Source organism: Elephas maximus, chromosome 9 (assembly GCF_024166365.1).
Source record: "Elephas maximus indicus isolate mEleMax1 chromosome 9, mEleMax1 primary haplotype, whole genome shotgun sequence".
In the NCBI taxonomy this organism is placed as follows: Eukaryota; Metazoa; Chordata; class Mammalia; order Proboscidea; family Elephantidae; genus Elephas; species Elephas maximus.
Genome location: NC_064827.1, coordinates 111,441,035 through 111,462,501, shown reverse-complemented (window position 1 = coordinate 111,462,501; position 21,467 = coordinate 111,441,035). Strand labels below are relative to the sequence as shown.

Here is a 21,467-nt window from a genome sequence, read left to right as displayed (position 1 = left end):
CCTCCTCATCGTCCTGTTGACACATGCTGGCAGGCTGCTTGGCCCGCATGCCAGCCTTCTCAGGAGGCAGCCAGGGCACAGGACAGCCTCTTGCAGCCTGGGCCAACTTGGGCATGTCACACCCACTTTCCAACCTTGGATTCTCCCTCTGTAGAGTGGAGATAACCTCTCTGCCTGCCTCTCAGGTGGAGAAAGGCCATGGCCACCTTTGAAGATTCCCGTTCATGAGAAAATGCCAAAACATCGCCTTGGCGTTCAGGAAGTTGGTGCTCTTAGCACACACCCACAAGACCCTTACCTGGAATGGCTGCTTGGGCCCAGCCACCCCTCATCTCTGGCTCATCTGGGCTGTGCAGCCACAGGCCCCAAGAGACTGCCCCGTTCCCTGGGCAGGGGTCATGCAGCAGAGGCTGTTGTAAGATGTCACCTCTGAGGTCTGCTCGGGTGACAAGGCCCCTTTGTGTCCTTGACCTGGGGATCAAGGCTGGGGGACAGGCTGTGATTGAGGGGCCAAAATTAAGACCCCTTCACTCTCCTACATCAGGTCTCAGGGCTTCCCGCGGCGGGTTCTGTCCTCTTCACAACACCGTTTAACAAACAAGGAAAGGCGTCCAAAGTCACACAGCTAGTAAGTGAGAACTTGACACAGGGCTGGCCCTCCAACAATTACACAGTCCCTTTATCACGGGGGGAGAGCCGTGTAGAGGAGGTTCTCTGGCCCGTGGGAAAGCCACGGGCCTGCTCTCATTCATGGTCCACGCCCCTGCCTCCACCATGCCTCCCAGGGACATGCATGCATGCAGACACAGCTCTAGGGGTTTGTGCACACAGAGGCACTCTCTGGGCGTTGCACAGGACTCTAGACCCAGAAAGATCCTGAAGCCAGCTAAGCCAGGTGAGCCAGGTGAGCCAAGACAGGCATGGGCAGTTGCTTGAAAACGTTTTGCTGAATCAGGCCTGCCTGACTGGTAACCAGCCCTGAGCTGGAAAACAGGGGTTCCACAGGCAAAGGAGGATGCAAATAAGGAATCTGATTGGGAACACCAGGCATCAGGGGGCAGGTGGGAGCCTTATCCAGCCCTCCCCAAACCTTTATACCCTGGGTAGGGGGTGGGGGGAAGGGGCCTGTCTCTGCCCATTGCACAGCTGAGGAAACAGGCTCAGAAAAGAGAATTGACTTGCCCAGGGCCACTGCCAACTAGTGACAGAGCAGGCTTAGGAACCCAGAATCTAAATTTCTAATTGTTATACTACAATCCTTTCTTGACTTTCATATTCTGAAAAGTGGGAACAATGAACTTTGAGTCACAGAGCTGCCTGGAAGCTCAAAGGGGATAACATGCCCCAGATGGGAGCCGAAGCCCTGTGGCCCTTGGGTCGGCTCAGAAATGTGCCCAGGGCCTGGGCACATTCCTATCAAACCCCGGGTCTTAGGATGGGTCCTCTAGAGAAGCAAAACCAGTGAAGCATGTGTATATATACATATATATATAGAGAGAGAGAGGTGTAACAAGGAAATGGCTCATGTGGTCGTAGAGGCTGGAAAATTCCAAGTCTGTGAGTCAGGCATCAGGCTGGAGGCTTCTCCTGACTCATGTAGCTACATAGCTGCAGAGGCTGTTGAACCCAAGACTGGCATGTAAGACAGCAGGCTGGTGGCTAAAGTCCTAAGAACTGGAGGTCAGATGATGACATGCCACATGCAGGATCCAGAGAAGAGCAAAACCCAGCAAGCTTTGTCAGAAAGTCCACAAGGAAACTTCCTTTCAGCTGATGGGTTGCTCGTAGCAGATCTCATCATGGAGATGATTACATTATGTCAGGTCTCATCATGGAGATGATTACATCATTACATAACTACCAGACTACATCATAACTGCCAAATGACTGAGAGTCATGGTCCAGCCAAATTGACACACAACCTTAACCATCGCACCCCTCCTGATGTGACCAGGCAGGGGTCAGTCCCTCTGTCCCTCTCTTCTTCCCCTACTCAGCTTCCCTCCAGAGAACTCTGGCTCCCAGGGTCATTTTCCCATGTCTCCCCCTCCCTTGCCCCTCCAGGCAGGGGGTTTGGTCCAAACTTCCTGGCCTGTGGTACCCAGTACAGTGAGCAGCCACCTCAAGCAGACCTGAAAGCTGCCTCCTGAGGGCGGTGTCTGCCTGGGTGGCTATGTTTTATGTGAATAGTGCCAACGTTTCAAACTCTGCTCATGAACAATTGTGTGAGGCAGCAGAGACCTGGGTGGAGTGACAATAACACTACTGTATTGGGGCTCTGTGCCCAGACCCTGCCCTAAGGACTCTCCAGGCTCACGGCCTTCAGTACTGTTACACCATCTCATGAGAAGGCCACAGAGGCCAAGGCAGGAAGCTACCTGCCCAAGGTGTCCGCCACATCTGCTGCCCCCCATGGTGGATGGTAGTGAGTACACTTTGAGTCAAGCAGAGCTGGGTTCAAGACCCAGCTCTGATACTCTCTGGATGTGACAGCCTCTCTGTGCGGGAGGGATGGCCAAACAGAGGCCTGGCGGTCTGAGCTCTGAGCTGACAGGATGCAGGAGCTGTGGTCAGGATGAGCTTCCCTGGCTTCCCAGGGCAGTCCCCAAATCCTTGACCTCCAATCCTTCAGATGGGCAGAGCCCTGAAGAATCAAGTCCAAATCCCTCAGTGAACAGATGAGGACACAAAGGCCAAGTGAGCAGTTAAGTCACCCAGGGGGCCCTGGACCAGGGTTTTTGTTCAAAGCACCCAGCTGCCCCAGGCCTCCGTTCCTCCCTAGATGGCATGGGTGTGCCCAGGGTGAGCAGCAGGGTCTGGACCAGGGTTTACCGGAAGCTCACTCCTTCTGATAAATCCCTCAGGGTGACTTGCATTTTCTGCGGCCTTCTGTTTCACTTACAAAACTCACCCTCCCACGGCAGCCAGGCACGCAGCAGCAGGGAGACAACAGGTCCCGAGCCTGGAGCAAGACGGCAGACGCAGCAAGGGAGGCACTGAGTTCCAGCACCCACTGGGTACCTGCCTTACCACCTTGTGGGGGCTGGGCAGCAACATCTGCTTAGTGGCAGTGCCATCTCCCCAGTCGCTCTGCTCATGGCCACCTGGCGTGGCACAGTCCTGGCTGTGCCTCTCACCGCCTGTGCCTCAGTGTCTCCTGTCAGTGGGGGTGAGAGCACCCTTCCCAGGGCTGGCTCCACCCCGCCTTCATTTTATCCGTGTCGCTCACAGAGCCAGCTGCCTGTCTTGCTCAAGGCCATACATACCCTGTCCTGGAACAGGGCGTGGCACACAATAGGTGCTTCATGATGAGAGAATGTGAAGGGACTTCTCTTAGGCCTCCCGCATGCCTCTAGCCAACCTGACTTCAGTCCTAACTTGCTCCATCAGTGACCTAGGGCTGCTCGACCTCTGACCTTCAGTTTCTTCACCTGGGAGGGAAAAAAGATTAGGCTCACATGGCCTTGATCAGATGCCCAGCTGTGTGCTAACAGCATTACAGCCTCCGTTTCACAGAGGGGGATGCTGACACTCAAGAGGTTGAGTCACTTGCCTGAGGCCACACAACTACTGGGCAGCAGCTCTGGGACCCAGCGTCCTGGTAAGCTGGCCCCCTCACACCTCCCAGGGCAGGTGGAAGATTAAAGGGGCCATGTGTGTACTTGGTGTCCACGTCCATCTGGGGCCTTGATGGGAGCATCAGTGGGTACTGTGAGAGAATATAGAAGTCTGGGGCGTCACTGAAAAGGGTGAAAAAGCAGCTAGGTCTGGGAGAAGGTTAGGGTCAGGTCGGGGACACACTGTCCTGCAGCTGCCTGCACTGCCATGCCTGCCTCCCTCCCTCCCTCCACATCCCACCCGGCCTCCAGCACCTGGGGGCGGCGAGGGACCCAGCCGGGACAGGCGTGCTGGGAGCTCCAGAGGAACAAGGTGGACCGAGCCAAGGCTGAAAGAGCCACGCACTCCGGAGGGGCATTGGAGCTCAGGGCTGGGCCCGCACAGGAGCCTCTGACACGGGGCTGGGGCTCAGAGCAGGGTGGGCTCTGCCCCCCAGAGACAGGGCACAAGAAGGCTGTTCTGTGGGGAAGGGCGGGAGAGGGTGGCTGCCAGGCCGGCACACAGTGCGGCTCAATCCGCGCAGATCCCTCCCCCGCCTCCTTCCCCTCCACTAGTCTTTGCCAGGCAGGCCTTCATACGCTCATTTCCAGAAGAAAGCCGAGGCTCAGAGAATGGAAAGCAGGGCGCCCACGAGTTGGGGAGCCCCGAGGGCTTATATGATATAGTTACAAGATGTAGCGTGCAGGGCTCTGGGGAGATCCTGGGGCTCTCCCGCAAAGCCGCACGCCGGTAGCAACGCAACGCTGGCTTGCATTAGTATTGGGCCTCGCAGCTTGCAAAGGGTTTAGGAAAGGCTGGTTCGTGGACCGATTTTATAGATTAAAAATGTGAATGATGGAGTGTCTGAGAGGGGCCTAGAACTCGCGGGCCAAGAGGAGGGGCTCCGTCCGCCCTCTCAGTTGGGCACCCGCGGGGTGTCCAGCGCGGCCCCTCCCGGTCTCAGCGAAGGCGTCCCAGGCCCCGTCGGCCGAGGAGGAAGTCGGGTCTCTGGGAGAAGTTGAGCGCCCGGGTCCCCCTAGGACCCGGCCTCCAGGTAGCTGCGGAGGCCCGGCCTCGCAGGCCCGGGTTCCGCCCCCGGCCGCGGGGCGGAGTCTGTGGGCGGTGGCGCACTGGGCCCCGCCTGGCCTGCCCAGAGCTGAGGAAGCGGGCGCGCTGCGGGGGCCCAGCGGCAGCGGCAGCGGCAGCGGCAGGCAGAGGCGGGCAGCGGCGGCGGCGGTGCCGGCACACTCTTAGGCCGCGAACGAGGCTGCCCGGCGGCCGCGCCATGGACTCGGGCGCCGAGGAGTACGAGCTCAACGGCGACCTGCGCCCGGAATTCCCCGAAGCTCCGCACACCTCGGTAAGCCCCAGCCCCGCCGCAGTCTCGCTGTGTGACCTTGGCAGAGGCCGCCCTCTCTGGGCCCTACGCGCTGGCACCTGTGGCGCTCCGCACTGCGGGGTGGCAAGGGCGTCGCTTCCCCCAGCCGCCCGGTGTTGTTGACCCGGCAAATGTCGCCTCCCTGCACCCCACTTTCCCCGTGGGAGGCGGGAGCGGGTGGCTCCAAGGGCTCCACCATCCCTGGGCTGGTGATGGGGTCATCAGGTGAGGGGTGCGGAGCAGGCTGGCATTCTGCCAACCCGCGGGCTGGGGAGGGAGTGCGCGCCAGAGCGCCCTGGGTAGTGCTCCCGCCTCGCTTCGCCCGCCGGCCCTCCCTCGCCGCCAGCACGGTGCCCCCTCCTCTGAGCACCCATATTCTTCCCCTACTCCCGCCTACCTCCAGCCCTATAGTCCCTTGGCCCTTCCCACCTCTCTTTCACTACCCTTCTAACTTCCAACCTTGCCATCTCCCGGTGGGCAGAGGAGTCACAGCCTCCTGGGCTGCCGGCCAGCATCGGGCAGACAGTTATGTCACCACCGGATGACCACAGATTATGATGTGTGTCCTGCTAGGGGATGAGGCTGTGTGTCCTGCGTCACTCAGCTGCCTTGGTGACACCAGGGCTCCCCTCGCTGGGGAGAATCCACACACACACACACACCCAGACACACACACACACCCAGGCGTGCGGGTGTCCATCCACAGGCCCTGAGTGCCGGGTTCCAGGGCTTCTCTGCTGGCCTGGGAGGGCAGTAGCCCCTCCATTAGGGCTGGAGGTGCCCTGAGCCCCCCTCCCCACATGCCTGAAGTTGGGGGGACCCTGCCTAGAGCTTCATCCTCTCCGGCCAACACTCTCTATACCTCCTGTATGCAGGGCCTTGAGAAAGGCAATCCCTAACTTGTTTGTTGACTTTGGACAATCTTTCATTTTCCAATTCCTTGGAATGGCAGCGAGGAAGTGGTGGCCTGTGGGTTTTTCCGGACTGTGGGTGGAGACTAATGCAGCCTGGAGACTGCAGATGTGATGGGGACAATCCTGGGCCAGTACAGGGGTGGCAGGTGATTTTCAGGGAGAAGGGTGCAAGAGCTGTGGTGGACCTGGAGATGTGGGGAAGTACGGATGCCTCTCTCTGCCCTGGCCGTCTGCCACCATCCTCTCCATCTTTCATGGAGCCTTTCCGAGGCCCTAGCCACTGTGCCAGGGTCTTGTACGTTCTTTTACTAAACCCTCATGCCAGCCCTGGCTTACTTGGGACCATCCATCCCCACAGTAGCACTGAGGAAACCAAGGACAAAGAGCGGCAGCCAGGGGCTGGGAGACCCAGCTGGGACTCAACCAGGGGTGTGTGACCCTCTGGGACTGGCCTACCCCAGCGTGTAGCACTTTAGGGACCATGGGGGCACCTCCTGGCTATGTGACCTTGGGTCTTAAAAATGGGAAACAAAGTGTCTCTGTCCTGTCTGCCTCCCAGGGAAGTGGGGGAAGAAAACTAGGCAACAACAGGTGGCAGTGGTTTGGAAGCTGGCCTTGCGCTGCTGTACCTTGCACCTGGAATGCCTTAGAGATGGCCTCACCTCTGCCAGGGCAGAATGGGACTGTCCAGCTAGGGGACTGGCTGCATCTCAGGCCCAGCTGAAAGGTTGGGTTGGTTTTGTTCAGGAGTACTCTGGGGACCAGAGGTGAGTGAGACGCATCCCATCCTGCTGAGTTTAGTCTGAGAGATGAGAGACCAACCAGACAAAGAAGGGAGAATCTAAGGCAAGAAATGTTCAGTTCTCAGGGGTGGGCTCTGGTGGAAGGGCCTGCAGGAATCAGGGAAGGCTTCCTACACAAGATGGTAGACATCAGAGCTGGGCCCTGGAGGGAGGGAGTCTGGCCTCCTGAGATGTACAGGAGGGCATCCCAGGCAGAGGAAACAGCAAAGACCTAGAGGTAGACACTGAGGCACCTGCAAGGCTGGGTAGGGTGTGGTGGCGTGGGAGGTAAGACTGGACAGGAGAGGCCTTGAGGCTGGACCACAGGTCCTCTGTGGGCTGTCAGCAGGGGAGGGATGAGGCTGAAATGAGGAGAACTTTCTTCTGGCAAATGAAACTGGGGTGCTCAGGTCCAAATGAGCCAGAGCCCAATCAGAGACATGGAGGCTTCCTGGAGGGGGTGGCCAGCCTCAAAAGCCACTCTGCTCACACAGCCTGGGGCCCAGATGCACCAGGGCCCTGCTCCCCAGCCTCTGTCTTCCCTACCCCATCCTCACGACCCTGCCACCTTACTTTCTTGGGCACATCACTCCTTCTCTCTGTCCCTCAGTTTCTCATCTGTAAAACAGGGCTAACTACAGTGCTTTCCTCAAAGGGTTGTTGTGAGGACTCAGATGCTTGGAACAGCCTCGTCGTCATTATGATTACAAAATGATCATGATTATCTTGAGTATCTTTTAAAAGGAAACTTTTAATCTCTCCTTGTTAGAAATGGAAGACCTTTTTTTTTTTTTTTTACAAAAATACAGGGAAAACCAAGCAGCGTGATTCAACCCGAGCCTGTGAAGCTTTGGGTTGAGTGTGTTGCCAGTGGCCTGGTCCCATGGAGACTTTCTACTGGGTGATGAGGGCCCATGGACTTTAAGTGATTTGGACAGGAAAGCACTCCCCAGGGTGAACCCCACCGGGCAGACACTGTGCCCCACTGCCTGTCTCTGAACACCAGCCTGCTATAACATCGGAGGGCAAGGAAGAAAGGGTTTGCTGAGAGGAGAGGCAGGTGTCAGGAAGGGGTCTTGGTCCCCAGGGGCACATCTAGCTGTCCAGCCTGCTCTGTGCGGGCAAACACTGGGACCGCTGAGAGTGTGAGGGCAGGCGCTGCTGTGTCCCCAGCCCTCACACACCACCTGCGGTAGGTGCTCAGGGAGCGCTCGTGGGGGTACTCGGAGGCCCAAGAGCCCCCTAGTCTTGAGACACCCCTGCTGTGTGGCCTTAGTCAAGTACAGACCGTCTCTGAGCCTCAGTTTCTTATGTAAAATAGAGCACAATCACTCACCTTCTGAAGAAGACAGAGTCAGCTGTATGTAACCCCTCACCTGGAGCCCAGCGCTTGGTCTGGTCACAGCAAATCTGCACCCCCATGCGCCCAGGGCTCCATGCGCCCTGGCGCCAGGGGTGGGGTGTGCCCTTGAGCCTGCAGTATTCATTCGGTGTCTCCTTATAGCCAGCTCACTTTTCACCTGGTGGTAAAAGGAATAGTAAAAATAACAATTACCTCTAAGGGAGCAGGAGATCAGTGGGATGCAGACCCCAAATTCTCACAAAAAGACCATACTTAATGGTCTGACTGAGACTAGAGGAATCCCAGCGGTCATGGTCCCCAAACCTTCTGTTGGCCCAGGACAGGAACCATTCCCAAAGACAACTCATCAGACATGAAAGGGACCGGACAGTAGGTAGGAGAGAGATGCTGATGAAGAGTGAGCTAATTATATCAGGTGGACACTTGAGACTGTGTTGGCATCTCCTGTCTGGAGGGGGGATGGGAGGATAGAGAGAGTTGGAAGCTGGCAAAATTGTCACGAAAGGAGAGACTGGAAGGGCTGACTCATTAGGGGGAGAGCAAGTGGGAGTATGGAGTAAGGTGTATATAAACTTATATGTGACAGTCTGACTTGATTTGTAAACATTCACTTGAAGCTCAATAAAAGTTAATAAAATTAAAAAAAAAATTAATGGTGAAATGAGCGTGCTGTGCTCTCTGGAGGCGTCATGGCCACTTGAATCCGACAGTACACCTTGGAGGGAGCACTACCCCCCTTTACAAGAGATGGCCAACAAGAGGATTGGAACGTACCCTCTGGCTGGTCCCCTCTTTGCCCCGCGCCTGGCCTGGCAGGGTGATGGGGCTGTCCAGTCACACTGGACCAATGGTGCCTGTTTGTTCCTTGGGGACACTGTGGTCCTCCCTCCTGCATAGCCCCTGGCTGGGTCGTGCATCATCCCAGCTGCCTGGAGGAAGTTTGCTCTTCTCCTCACTTCTGCTTTCTGGCAGGTCCTGACGTTGGCCATTTCTTGGCCAAGTTCTAAAAGGCAGCCGTGACACGGCTGATACAGCTCACTAAGAGGTCACTCCTGGACAGTGCTGAGCCTGCAGGACATGGGCCAGCCAGCTGTGAGGGAACCCCAGCCAAGGCAAGACTTCTTGCTGTCTCTGGGCTTCCTGCCCGGGGCTTCCTGCCGGGGGCTTCCTGCTGGGAGTTTTCTCCTGGGTAGTCCCCCCTTGCTGCTGTCTGACCTCCTGGGGTTTGCTGCCCAGCTGCCCTGGTGAGGAGAGTGCGTTGGCCCTGGCCACAAACCCCCTGGGTGCCCAGGCCACTTTCTGTGTGGCCCTAGAGAGGTGGTCTCCTCGCCTGCTGGGCTTCAATTTGGGAGATGGGAGATAGGCAGAGCAGCAGTGCATGGCCTGTGGGTGGTGGCTGTAGGGCAGACGAGGTAACACCCAAGGCTCAGGGCAGATCCTGGCACAGAGTAAGCACCTGGAAGAGGAAGGACGATGAAGTCCCCCACACCAAGGGGCGGCGGGGCTTCCACTGGCTGTGGTTGGCCAGGACTGAGAGTGAGGACCTAGGGTGCTTGGGGTGGTGGCCACCCAGACAAGGACAAGCCCGGGGATCTGTGTCCTGAGCTCGTTTTTCACCCTCCTTACTGTTTTAATGGAGTTAAGTGTGAATAAGTTTGGTTTGCTTGGAAAGCAGGGTCTTTCAAAGTGGTGAGAGCTGGACAGCAAGGTGGAGTACCATCCCAGCCCCTCCACCACCAGCTGAGCAGCTCAGACAGGCAGGCCGGGGTCTCAGCCTCGCCAGCACCTAGAGTGCTCCAGGACCACCTGCTGTACCCCGCCTGCAGGGGTGCACTGATCCTCACAGCACCCCTGTATTCACCCCTTCACAGATGAGGACACCAAGGCACAGCCCCCTGCACTCACCCCTTCACAGATGAGGACAGCAAGGCACAGCCCCCTGCACTCACCCCTTCACAGGTGAACACCAAGGCACAGCCTCCTGCACTCACCCCTTCACAGGTGGACACCAAGGCACAGGCCCCTGCACAGATGAGGACACCAAGGCACAGCCCCCTGCACTCACCCCTACATAGATGAGGACACCAAGGCACAGCCCCCTGCACTCACCCCTTCACAGATGGACATCAAGGCACAGTCCCCTGCACTCACCCCTTCACAGAAGGACACCGAGGCACAGCCCCCTGCACTCACCCCTTCACAGATGGACACCAAGGCACAGCCCCCTGCACTCACCCCTTTACAGAAGGACACCAAGGCACAGCCCCCTGCACTCACCCCTTCACAGGTGAACACCAAGGCACAGCCTCCTGCACTCACCCCTTCACAGGTGGACACCAAGGCACAGGCCCCTGCACAGATGAGGACACCAAGGCACAGCCCCCTGCACTCACCCCTTCACAGATGGACTCTGAGGCACAGCCCCCTGCACTCACCGCTTCACAGATGAGGACACCAAGGCACAGCCCCCTGCACTCACCCCTTCACAGATGAGGACACCAAGGCACAGCCCCCTTCACAGATGAGGACACCGAGGCATAGCACAGTCCCCAGCTGACTGGGGTGGTACAGCCAGAGTCCGGGGATGAGAGAGGGGTAGCTTGGAAGCTCCAGTCCAGCCTTGACAGGCGCAGGCCCTTGGTGGGGCAGTGATGGGGGCCTTGATTTCTCTTTTGCAGATGAGGAAGTGAGGTCTCCGGGGGGTGGGGTGCTGCCCTGAGGACCCCCCCCCCGCCCCCGCTAGCACAGCTGGGCCCAGGATTGCTGTGTGGACTCTGTTGAGTACTTATTGACGGGGTGGTGGTGGAGCCAGCAGGCAGGACTGAGGGGAATAGTAACCATGACTTCTGGGCCTGCAGAGAGCGTCTTGGCCCATCCTCTTTGGGGGCTGGGGAGAGCCTCTGGAGAAGCTAGGGTGTAGGAGAAGGGGGTCTGAGGGGCCAGTTCCCAGGCTCAATGGCCCAGGCCCAGCTGGGCGGCATTGGAAGGGCCCATCCAAACCTGGGGGAACTGGCACCCCTGTTACGCTGCAGCCAGAACCTGGCCTTCGGGTGCAGGAGACAGAGATGAAATCCTGTGTCTGCCCAGCTCCCCTCCTTGTCTGAGCCAAGGCCATACGCCAGAGTGTGGTCAAGACCTGTGCCCAGAGCCACTAGCACAAAGGCTGCCTGGAGCACTGTGCCCTGGAAGGTCAGAGGGGGACCAGCGTGGGCAGTGGACTCCCTCCCCACGAGGCTCCTTCCCAGTGTTAGGGGGAAAGCCCCACTGCCTCGGTGTACCTCACCCCAGCTCCCAGGACACTGTTGACATTTTGGCGCCGCAGACACATTAACCAAGGTGTTTGTTCCCTGTACTGCCCAGGTCACAGCTGAGGTCTCAGGGGAAGTGGCTTCTGTCAGCAGAGGCAGGGCAGAGGCAGGGCAGGGCAGCCCAGGCCTGTGAGGCCCTCAGACCTGTGGGGTGGGCACTGGTCCCTCAGCCCCTCCTACCCCGGGGGGCTGCTCAGAGCTCTTGCCCCGGGCTTCCCAAAACACTGCAGAGTGTCCGGGCAGACTCCTGCCCTCCCTGGGACTCACTGTGCAGTGAGTCGTCTTAACCCCAGTACTCTCCTGCTGCCCCTCAGAGCCCCTGTCCATCAGACGTGGTGTGTGGTTCCCTGTGCGGCTCCCTGAACCCTCCCACAGCCCCATGGCAGACTTTCGCTCCCCCTTCTCAGGGGAAGCTGAGGCTGTGCTGGGGCCCAGATGCAATTCTAAATCTGCTCCTTCCTCATAGATGGGCTTCAGGCCACCTCCTTCCCCTCTGAGCCTCAGTTTCTTTGTCTGTAAGATGGGGAGAATAGCACACCCCTCACTGGCTGGTGGAAGGAGGACTCGTGGGCTGGCAGAGTGTCCCAGTATGCAGTCTTGGCACTCACAATAGAGACCTCCCTGGCCATGGGTTTTCCCCAGAGCCCACCACTTCTGGCCCGTACTCCTTGTCATCGTACAGTCTGGGCAGGAAGCAAATGGCTGGGTGATGCTTCCACGGGGATGGGAGCATGGTTTGGTGCCCTTTGCTCACCACCCAAGGCTCAGAGGCTGTTTGCAGACACCCCAGAACATCCAGGGTTGGAGGGGGCCAGGCTGTTTGAGGTCACACAGCAGGAAGCTGGGGCTCGTCAAGGAGCCACCGAGAACTCTGCCTCCCAAACCCCTTGCTAACATCTATGGGGGCCAGAGGAGGCTGCTCGTGTTAGCCCCCATGGCTGTGGTGCCCCAGGGCCAGCGTTCAAACCCCAGTGCACCCCTCACTTGTGTGACCACATCGTCCAAGATATTCAAACCACTCAGAGAGCTCAGAATAAAAAGTTATTCTTCCTTCCCCTCAGGGGCTACCACAGCTAGCACCGACACACGTGTGTACGTATGCATTATATGTGTATGTGTATTACGCATATGTTTACGTACGTGTGTGTGTCTTATGTGCACGTATATATGTGCATGCACATGTATGTATATGGTTCCCCTGTGCATTCCCCTGAAGGGAGGAACTCTTCACAGGGTTCGCACCTTGCTTTTTCCACTTAATGATATGTCCTGGGGAAGGGACATGATGAGGACTGGGGCACCCTTGAGGGGGCACTTTGACATGGTTTATGGAATTTGGGAGCATACGCACTGCGTGGCTGGGGTGGCTTGGCAAGAGCAGAGCTGGGACAACCTCTGTGTTGTTGGGAGGGCAGAGGCCTGTCCCCTGTGGGCACCCAGGCCCTCACAGCCTTGAGGGGAACAGCTCCTGGAGGTGCTGATCTGGCCGGAGCAGAAGCCCAGCGGGGAGTATACCACGGGGCTGCCCGGAAAAGAGGCAGCACAGGGATCCACGATGCTGTTTTCTGAGTGTGCTCAGGAACATGGGGGCCAGGGACGGGGGGCTGGTCCGGGGTGGAGGTAGCTTTCCCCGTGTCTCAGTCATCTAGTGCTGCTGTAACAGGAATACTACCAGTGGATGGCTTTAACAAGTGGAAATTTATTCTCTCACAGCCTAGAAGGCTAGAAGTCTGAATTCAGGGCACCAGCTCCAGGGGAAGGCTTTCTCTCTCTGTCAGCTCTGGAGAAGGGTCTTTGTCATCAATCATCCCCTGGTATAGGAGCTTCTCAGCATAGGGACTCCGGGTGCAAAGGACATACTCCGCTCCTGGCACTTCTTTCTTGGTGATATGAGGTCCTTTTCTCTGTCTGCTAGCTTCTCTCTTTTATGTCTCATAAGATACTGACTCAAGATACAACCTAATCCTGTAGATTGAGTCCTGCCTTATTAACATAACTGCCTCTAATCCTGCCGCATTAACATCATAGAGGTGGGATTCACAACAGGTAGGAAGATTACATCGGATTGCAAAATGGAGGACAGCTACACAACACTGGGGAATCATGCCCAGCCAAGCTGATACACATTTTGGGGGGACACAATTCAATGCACAACACCCAGTGTACTCTGTAGCTTTGGAATTTTGAACCCAGTGAATTTGCTACCTAAATACAAAGCCCCGAAGCTAAGAATCTTTTTTTGGAACACGCAGGTACCGGGTACCTGCGGCAGAGCCTGCCTGTGTCCCCAAGATCCAGCCTCCTCTTCTTCCTGGACTCTTTAATTTAAATTAAAAAAATATTTACCATAAAAGCAAAGCCCCAGCCCTTCTGTTAGTTCTGTATCGCTGCCTTGTGTTTTCCCAGAATGTGGTTTTTTTTTTTAGTTGTGAGATGCTTCAAGCTAACAAAACGGATGCAGTCAGTGAATGCTGTGTTTGCCCGCCAAGCGAAGTGGAGCCCAGCATCCATTCTCTGTGGTCGTTTCAGCCTAACTTGCCCTCCTGGGCCCAGGCCACTGCACCCCCCTGGCCTCCCTCTCAGAGACCTCATGCCTCTTCTATGAGTCTAGAAACAAGATCTCATGGGGCAGCCCAGGAGGGCGGGCCACCAGCACCCGGGTCTCAGCAGCCCAGTAGGCTGTGGCCTAGGCTGGAGCATTTTGGACCGAGGGCTAGGGCAGGGTCTGAGGCAGGCAGGTTTGTCCTGGTTGGCTGGGAGGGACCGGACCAGGTGCCTCCTGATGAGGGCTGCCCTCAGTGAACCAGTGGGCTTAAGAGGTAAGCACCTGTCATGGGGGACCCTAGAGAGTAGGGATGACCCAGGCAGCATTGGGACAGGCTGGTGCTAGGCACAAGGCTTGGACCTACCTGTGACGGTGGGGGCCAAGGAGATGTCAGCACTTGTATTTCTTTATTCACCTAAAAATTAAGAGAAGCTAAGCTCAGCTGCATTGTCTTATGCCAAGGCATTAATTGAGCACCTTTTGTGTGCCAGGTAGGCTCTTGGTATCTCCTCAGGGCCACACAGTGAGGTGAGTGGGCCATTTACAGAGAGTGATGCTGTGGCACAGAGAGGCCAGCAGCTTGTCCAGGGCCACACAGCTAGGAGATACAGGGCCTCCACCAGGAAAGGCTCTGTGTCATGTCTGGGCAAGTGTGTGAGGATCAGGAATCCAGCTCCTCTGCCCACATACTTCCTCCCTGTGGGAGCACAGAATGGACAGGCCTGGAGAGGGACCTCAGGCTCTAGGGCTACTGCCCAGATGGCTCCACCCGTGCGGAGGGCAAGGGCGGGACACATTTCCAAGGCCAGCATGTGTGTGCTGACTGGTGCTTTCATGACATCATCCCTGGGGAAAGTTCTGCCCAGGTCAAACAGCCAGCATCCCATGGTTTCTTCGTGAAGTAATAACCACTTCCTGCCCTGTGCCAGGGACATGAAAGGCCTTATCTGCAGGGCCTCTTTTGGCCCACCAAGCAGCCCTGTCGCAGTCACGGGCCCATTTCACAGGGAGGACACTGGGCTAGGAGTCAGGAGGGGACTGCACAGGCCTGTGCAGCCTGTGGTGGGGGAGGTTCTGGGAGTGGGGCAGAAGGCACCCCCCACCCCACACCCAACTGGCCATGGCTGACCGTGCCCCATTCTGCAGGTGCTGCCCTGGGGCCGGAGAAGCCAGCCCATCAACATGAACCATTACGCCAACAAGAAGAGTGCGGCTGAGAGCATGCTAGACATCGCCCTGCTGATGGCCAACGCCTCCCAGCTCAAGGCCGTGATTGAGCAGGGCCCCAGCTTCACCTTCTTTGTGCCCCTTGTAGTCCTTATCTCCATCTCCCTTGTTCTCCAGGTTGGCGTGGGCGTGCTGCTCATCTTCCTCGGTAAGTGCTTGCCCCCCGCCTGGAAGGCCCACCTGTCGGGGCGGCCCACGTCTGCTTGCCCACTCTTGTGCCCAGAGCTGTGCAGCCTCCCCACCCTCCCATGTCTCTCTCCTTCCTTCCACCCGAGCTGAGGACACATAGGAAAATACCATAGCCACACTGAGTTACCATTCACAAGCACCCTCACAGGAGCTCCACAAGGCAGGCGCTGGTATTGTCTCCCTATTCCTGGAGGAGGAAGCTGAGGTGCAGAGAGGCTGGACCTGACCCAGTGCCACCCTCTGACGTGGGGATGGGTGGGTGGCAGTACTGCCTGGGACAGAGAAACTTGAGCAGGCCGGAGCACACAGGGAGGATACCAGTGCTGCTGGGGCACATGGGGCTGGGGCCCTATAGGCTCCTCCAGGTTGAGGGGCAGTCTGACTCATTGCGACCCTGTGTACAGCGGAACAAAACACTGCCCCATCCTGCGCCTTCCTCACAACAGCAGCTATGTTTAAGCCCGTTGTTACAGACCCTGTGTCAGCCATCTCATTGAGGGTTTTCCTCTTCTTTGCTGACTATCTGCTTTACCAAGCATGACGTCCTTCTCCAGGGAGTGGTCCCTACTGATAACACATCCAAAGTATGTGAGACAAAGTCTTGCCATCCTCTCTTCTAAGGAACATTCTGGCAGTGCTTCTTCCAAGACAGACTTGTTTGTTCTACTGACAGATGAGTGGTGGGCCTGTTACTGGCAGAAGTTATTTCTTTCTACTCTGTCTTGGAGAGTCAGCAATATTTTGTTAATCCCAATCTTACTCTCTTTAATTTTACTTTCCATCTCTTTACACTGACCTGGAGCAGAATTGACTCCTTTTTTCACGGTGATTTCCAAAGTTTTGTACTTTCAGTTTCTCCACCTCTCAGTGCTATATGTGTACATAACGCGTATGCACACACCCTATATTATTATATGTAATAAAAACGGGGCTTTTTTTTAATATGTGTAATAATGGCTCACTTCCTCGTGAGCACCTCAGGGGAACTGGCAGAAGCTGTATCACCTTATATGACTTGGCCTCAGATGTCACATAGTATCACTTCTGCAATTGTCACAAGCCCGTTCAAATTCAAGGTGAAGGGACACAGGCCCCACAACTCGGTGACTCCGCTTATGTGTGCTGAGGTCATGTTATGAGAAGAGCGTGTGATGGGAGATGTTGGTGCTGCCATTTCTGGAGAATACAATCGGGCAGTCTGCCCTCCTGCTACAATAGTTCAGTCACTCTACATGTGTAACACTCCCCCAAGGCCACTAGGTCTCAGCCCATGATGCCATCAGCTTGAAGTCCAGGGTCTTAACATCTAAGTCAGGCCCAGGTCAGGCCCTGAGACGCAGCCTCTCTTGATCTGAAGACATGAACTGCACGAACAAGTTATCTGCCTCTCCTGCCAACCTCCAGACCCCCGCGTGAGGCCAGGACTTGGGCCAGCCACAGCCTGAGGTCTCATTGCACAGAGCAGCTGCTGGAGGCACACGGAGCTGGGGTCCTTCCTGGGGTCAGCCCTGTTCTGTTCTGAGAGTTGTTCAGTATGGCTCTTGGTCCCACCCTCTGAGCCGTCCTTCCTTTTCCATGAGGAGTCCTTTTCTCAGCTTGCTTCCTGCCTGTAGAAGGCTGAGGGACCAAGGGCCTCCTTCAGTTTGTTCTGTATGAGATGGTGGTGCTTCTGTCAGAGCAAATCTTTCAAACAATTGTGGGTTTTCTGTGAATCACATTGGAGTTCAAACAGACTCCACTTCCACACATCTATCTGAAATTAGAGACTTGGACCCTTTGTGAAGCATAGTGGGGCAGTGTAAAAGCCCACTGCTCAGCAGGAAGGGTCCATGAGGACCCTTAGAGGGCTTTCGTCTTCCAGAGGGTTGGGTCTTTCAGTGTTGGACCTCCTGCTTCCTGCTCCGTAGACTCTCATCACACCCTGCATGAATGAGTAAGGGGAGCAGGTCCCCGAGAGCCAGGGCAGGGGCTGGGCTCTGTTTACCTCAGTGTTCCTGCACCAGCTCAGGGCAGTCCCTGGTACACACATGTCAAGGATGGCCGGAGCATCGAATTTGCACAACAGGTATGCTTGCTGAGGCAGGGATCCTTGGCCTGCCGCCATAGCCACCAACATGGCTACCTGCCCCTGGCATCTGGCCATTTTTGAGTGAAAACCTAAATTGCAAGCTGTAGCCACCAACACGCCACTCTTCCCCAACACTAAGTAGCTAAATACCATCACCTCAAATTCAGGCCAACTTCCTCCAGTGGATAGACAGAGGGACCAGTGTGGATGGGAAGGCAGGGCTGGGCAGCTGCCCAGTGACCCCCACACCCAGAGGAACCACCCAAAGCAACACACCCTGACTTCACAGTGAAGAGGGAAAGGAGGCCCCCCAGCTACCCATCCTCATAGAGGGTCCCCCTTGTGGGGCCTGCTGGGGTTGCTGTTCATAGATGGTGGTAGGGGCCCCGGGATTTGAGAAGGTCACCTGAGTTCCAGCAGTGACCAGGCAGCAGGATTTACCCTGGGCTGATGCTGCTCCCCTGGGGTACCCATTTCACAAAGACAGGATTACACTCCCCTGCCACTCAGTTTCCACCACCACATAGCAGGGCTGCCTTTGCATCGTCCTGTTCACAGATGGGCTCAGTGGGCGTGTGCTCAATCCATTTTGCCTTAAAGTCAGCAGCTAGGCAGAGCCTGGAGCAGGCAGCGCTTGCAACTCGAGGCCTGAGCTGCTGACACCACCCCCAGCTTCAGTTTTCTGAGGAGAAAGTGGGGCTACAGATGCCTGTCTCCCAGGGTGACTCTGTGGGTCAGGGACAATGCGGCTGCCTAGCTGGGGCCCAGAGGCCATCATTGTCAGTATTTTATAAAACTGTGTGTTTTCTCTATGCGATAAAACTTATCATGAAAACAAGGCTGAGGGCCCTATGGCCCTGTGAAGCACGGCCTGGCCTCACATGTCCAGATCAGGGTGGGGCAGACACCTGCAGGCCAGCCTTGCCCACTGTCCCCTCTCACCCCACAGTCAAGTACGACCTCAACAACCCAGCCAAGCATGCCAAGCTGGACTTCCTCAACAACCTGGCCACGGGCCTGGTGTTCATCATCGTGGTGGTCAACATCTTCATCACGGCCTTTGGTGTCCAGAAGCCGTTGATCGATGTGGCGCCCCAGCAGTAGGGAGCTCAGGTGAGCAAGGAGGGGGTGTGAGACCCACCCAGCCCAGGAGCCTTGGCACTACCTGCCGTCCACGGGTGGGAGTCCAGGGGGCCACAGGAGGCTCTCAGCCTGACGAGGCCCCTGCCCCCTGTGTGCTGGTGCCTTCCTTGGCCAGGGACCATGGAGACCTTTTGTGCACAGCCACGCCCATCTGTCCAGGGCTGTCAAAGCTGACCTGTCCTTGTGCTGGCTGCTGGCCCCAGCCCTCAGCATTTGAGCAGAAATGGTTTGGAGTTACAGTTAACAACCGGCAGAGTTCATACAAAAACAATATTTCTGGCTTCCCTTGAGCAGTCAGGGCTCTGCCACTGGGTCAGCACCCTCCTCAGTTGCAGGCAGCAGGAGCTGGGCCCAGCCTGGCTCACTGCATCCTCTGCCAGTCATGGCAGGCGCCAGGCTGGGCACTGACTGTGTGCCCACCTGCTGTGTGAATGGGCCACTGATGCTCGAGGCTTGTGGGCATAGGAAGGAAAGCAGGCTGGGAGGAATTCAAGACACCCCACCTGTTGGCCCCGCCCAGGGCTGAGCGCCCCCTTGCTCAGTCACCAGTGCCTGTGGAAGGTCACCTAAGCGCTGTCTCCTTGAATGTAGGGGAGTGGTAAGGCCACAGGCAAATCATAGGATGAGACCCCTACTCCATCCAGCCTAGGGGGAAGCAGCTGGGAAGCCAGGTTCTGTGCTCCCTCAGAAAGGCTAAGGGTCATGCCCAAGGATACACAGCACACGGCTCCCAGAGATTTAGCACTCCACACAAAGCCCCTGCCATGTGCAGGGCTGGGGTCCTGAGGTGCTTGGAGACAGGTGCCCTAAGAAGCACCCATCTGGCAAGAGAGGGACATATGTAAACACAGGCAGATTCTGACGGAGGAAGGAAATGAGCCCCCGAATCTCCTGTGGCCTGCCCAAGGCTTGGCGGCAGCATATAGTGAGGCTGTGGGCAGCCCTGTGGTAGGTGCACAGGCTGCCCCAAGGTGATACAGAACACAGAAGGGAGTCGTGCAGGACAATGGGGCCCCAGTGCCATTGGCAGGGCCCTGCTGACAGGTGACGGTCCCTCCGCACAGCAGACACCACAGCCCAGAAGCAAATAGGAGCTTCTGTGTGCAGGCAGGGCACCCCAGACCCCGAGATATAGCTTCAGCTCTGCTCATGAGAGGAGAATCCAAAAGTGACCAGTGGGGTCGGATAGTGGGAGTATGCCTTCATAGACATGGTCGAGCCCGCAGCCCACCCCACTCCTCACTGCCTCCAAGGTCCATGCCCACAACCCTCTCCCACCGAGGACACGGCCTCACGCAGGGGGAGGGCAGGGACGCCTGGTGCCCAGTGCCCCCGATGTGGATCCCGAGCTGCCCTGGGGCCTAGGACCTGTTGGCCCCATGTGGCGTCCAGTTTGATGTCAGCTGCTGGCCCTGGTTTGTTGCTAGGTCCATCCCATCCCCCAGTGGAACCTTGGACACCAAGCTGCCCTCTTGCTCATGTCATGATGATGAGGCCATTGTTAATTGCCTACTGTGTGCCCCAGACATAGTCCTTGAGGCAGCACTGTCCCATCTGCCATGTCCAGGAGGGGACACTGGGCCTGCCATGGCCACCCAGCCTGGAGGTTAGCACAGGCCTAGCCCTCCCAAGGGGACTCTGCCAGGGCTACAGAGTGGTTCTTAAAGGTGACCAGAGGTCATCCGAGGGGCTCCTGGCCGGGCCCCTCACATACAGAATCACAGTGTGCTGAGTGGCACAGTCACAGGAGCTCTGCCTGCCACCCTGACAGTGACCCATCATGACATGCCCAGGTCGGGCAGGCCCTTCTGATCCCGAGTTTAACCAGCCCTGGTCAGTGGGCCCAGCAGACGCTGTTCCTGGTGTCAGAGCCCCCAGGGGCTCTGACGCCTGGGCTAGCACCCATGCCTCTCCTTTCCCCTCTTTGCAGGGTCCCCGGTGACTCCTGCCGACAGCTTGGTGCCCAAAACCAAGAGCTACTCGTCCCACGGTGTCTGACTCCCGTGGCACCTCCCACGTTGCCCGCGGCTGGGAATTCCTCCAGGATGAGCTTCACCTGAGCGCCATCGGCTAGACCTGTGTGCTGAGCTGTGGCAGGCCCACAGGCTGGAACTAAAGACCCCTCACCCCTCCTCTGAGAGCTGTGCCCCATCTCACAGCAGGCCAGTGAGGGGCCACGACCCGCCCCAGGACACAGAGCCAGTCCAGGACAGGCCAGCTGTTGGCTCTCAGCCCTCTGTCTCAGGACATTCCAGAGGGACAGAGAGACACCCCTCTCCCTCTGCCGATGCCACCAGCCTCCCAGGCCTCATGGGGACCTGAGCCACCCATGCAACACAGTGCCTTCTGCCCGCTTCCTAGCCATGGGACACTGACAGCCCAAACCCCCTTTTGGCACTGGGGTTGGGCTTGGTGTCTTGGCTGTGGCGGGCACCCCAAGGGAGCCTGGATGGCCTGGGCCTGGGCCTGGACCTGGCCCTGTGCCCGCCCACCCTTGGACCCGACTGCCTTCCACCAGCAGCAATGGGGCAGAGCCCCAAGCCCGTCTGTTTTCTAAGCATGAAACAATAAACCTCCTGGCTCCAGGTGCTGCATCCTCCACTGGCTGGGTCAGGACCAAGTGTACATGAACTTTAGGGGAGGAGCAGCCTCCGGATCTCTGAATATACCTGTGTCCTCAGCACAGGGCTGTGTGACGGTTAGTGGTGCACAGGGCTCCGACCCCACAGCGTCACAAGCAACTCCAAGCCCCGGGTGATGACCGAATGTATACTGATTCAGCCATCCAGCTTCTGGAACCCCGCACTGATGAGTTTTTCCTTGCTCCCAGCCCACTTAGACCTGCTGGACAAAAGTCCCAGCACTTTTCCCACTTCCATACTGGGCTCAACTGCACGTCACCTTTCTGGGCCAAGCATCTCCTACTCTGATGTCAGGGTTTGTGATTCGTCCT

The 21,467-nt window shown here is 57.3% G+C and overlaps 1 protein-coding gene across 1 annotated transcript; it reads left to right on the top strand.

Moving 5' to 3' along the window:
* Window positions 1–4,637: 4,637 nt before the first annotated feature.
* Window positions 4,638–21,113, top strand: NINJ1 (ninjurin 1). The gene is made up of 4 exons (XM_049896260.1): window positions 4,638–4,957; window positions 15,034–15,262; window positions 18,321–18,484; window positions 20,445–21,113. The coding sequence occupies exons 1-3, from the start codon at window positions 4,883–4,885 to the stop codon at window positions 18,473–18,475; spliced, it is 459 nt and encodes a 152-aa protein (XP_049752217.1). The 5' UTR covers window positions 4,638–4,882; the 3' UTR covers window positions 18,476–18,484; window positions 20,445–21,113.
* The last annotated feature ends 354 nt before the right edge of the window (window positions 21,114–21,467 follow it).

Bases quoted from the DNA above. Each gene is read 5' to 3' on its own strand.
- NINJ1 (XM_049896260.1), top strand. From the start codon at position 4,883: ATGGACTCGGGCGCCGAGGAGTACGAGCTCAACGGCGACCTGCGCCCG. The intron at 4,958-15,033 runs GTAAGCCCCAGC...CCCATTCTGCAG, and splicing joins CCGAAGCTCCGCACACCTCG to GTGCTGCCCTGGGGCCGGAG. The intron at 15,263-18,320 runs GTAAGTGCTTGC...CTCACCCCACAG, and splicing joins CGTGCTGCTCATCTTCCTCG to TCAAGTACGACCTCAACAAC.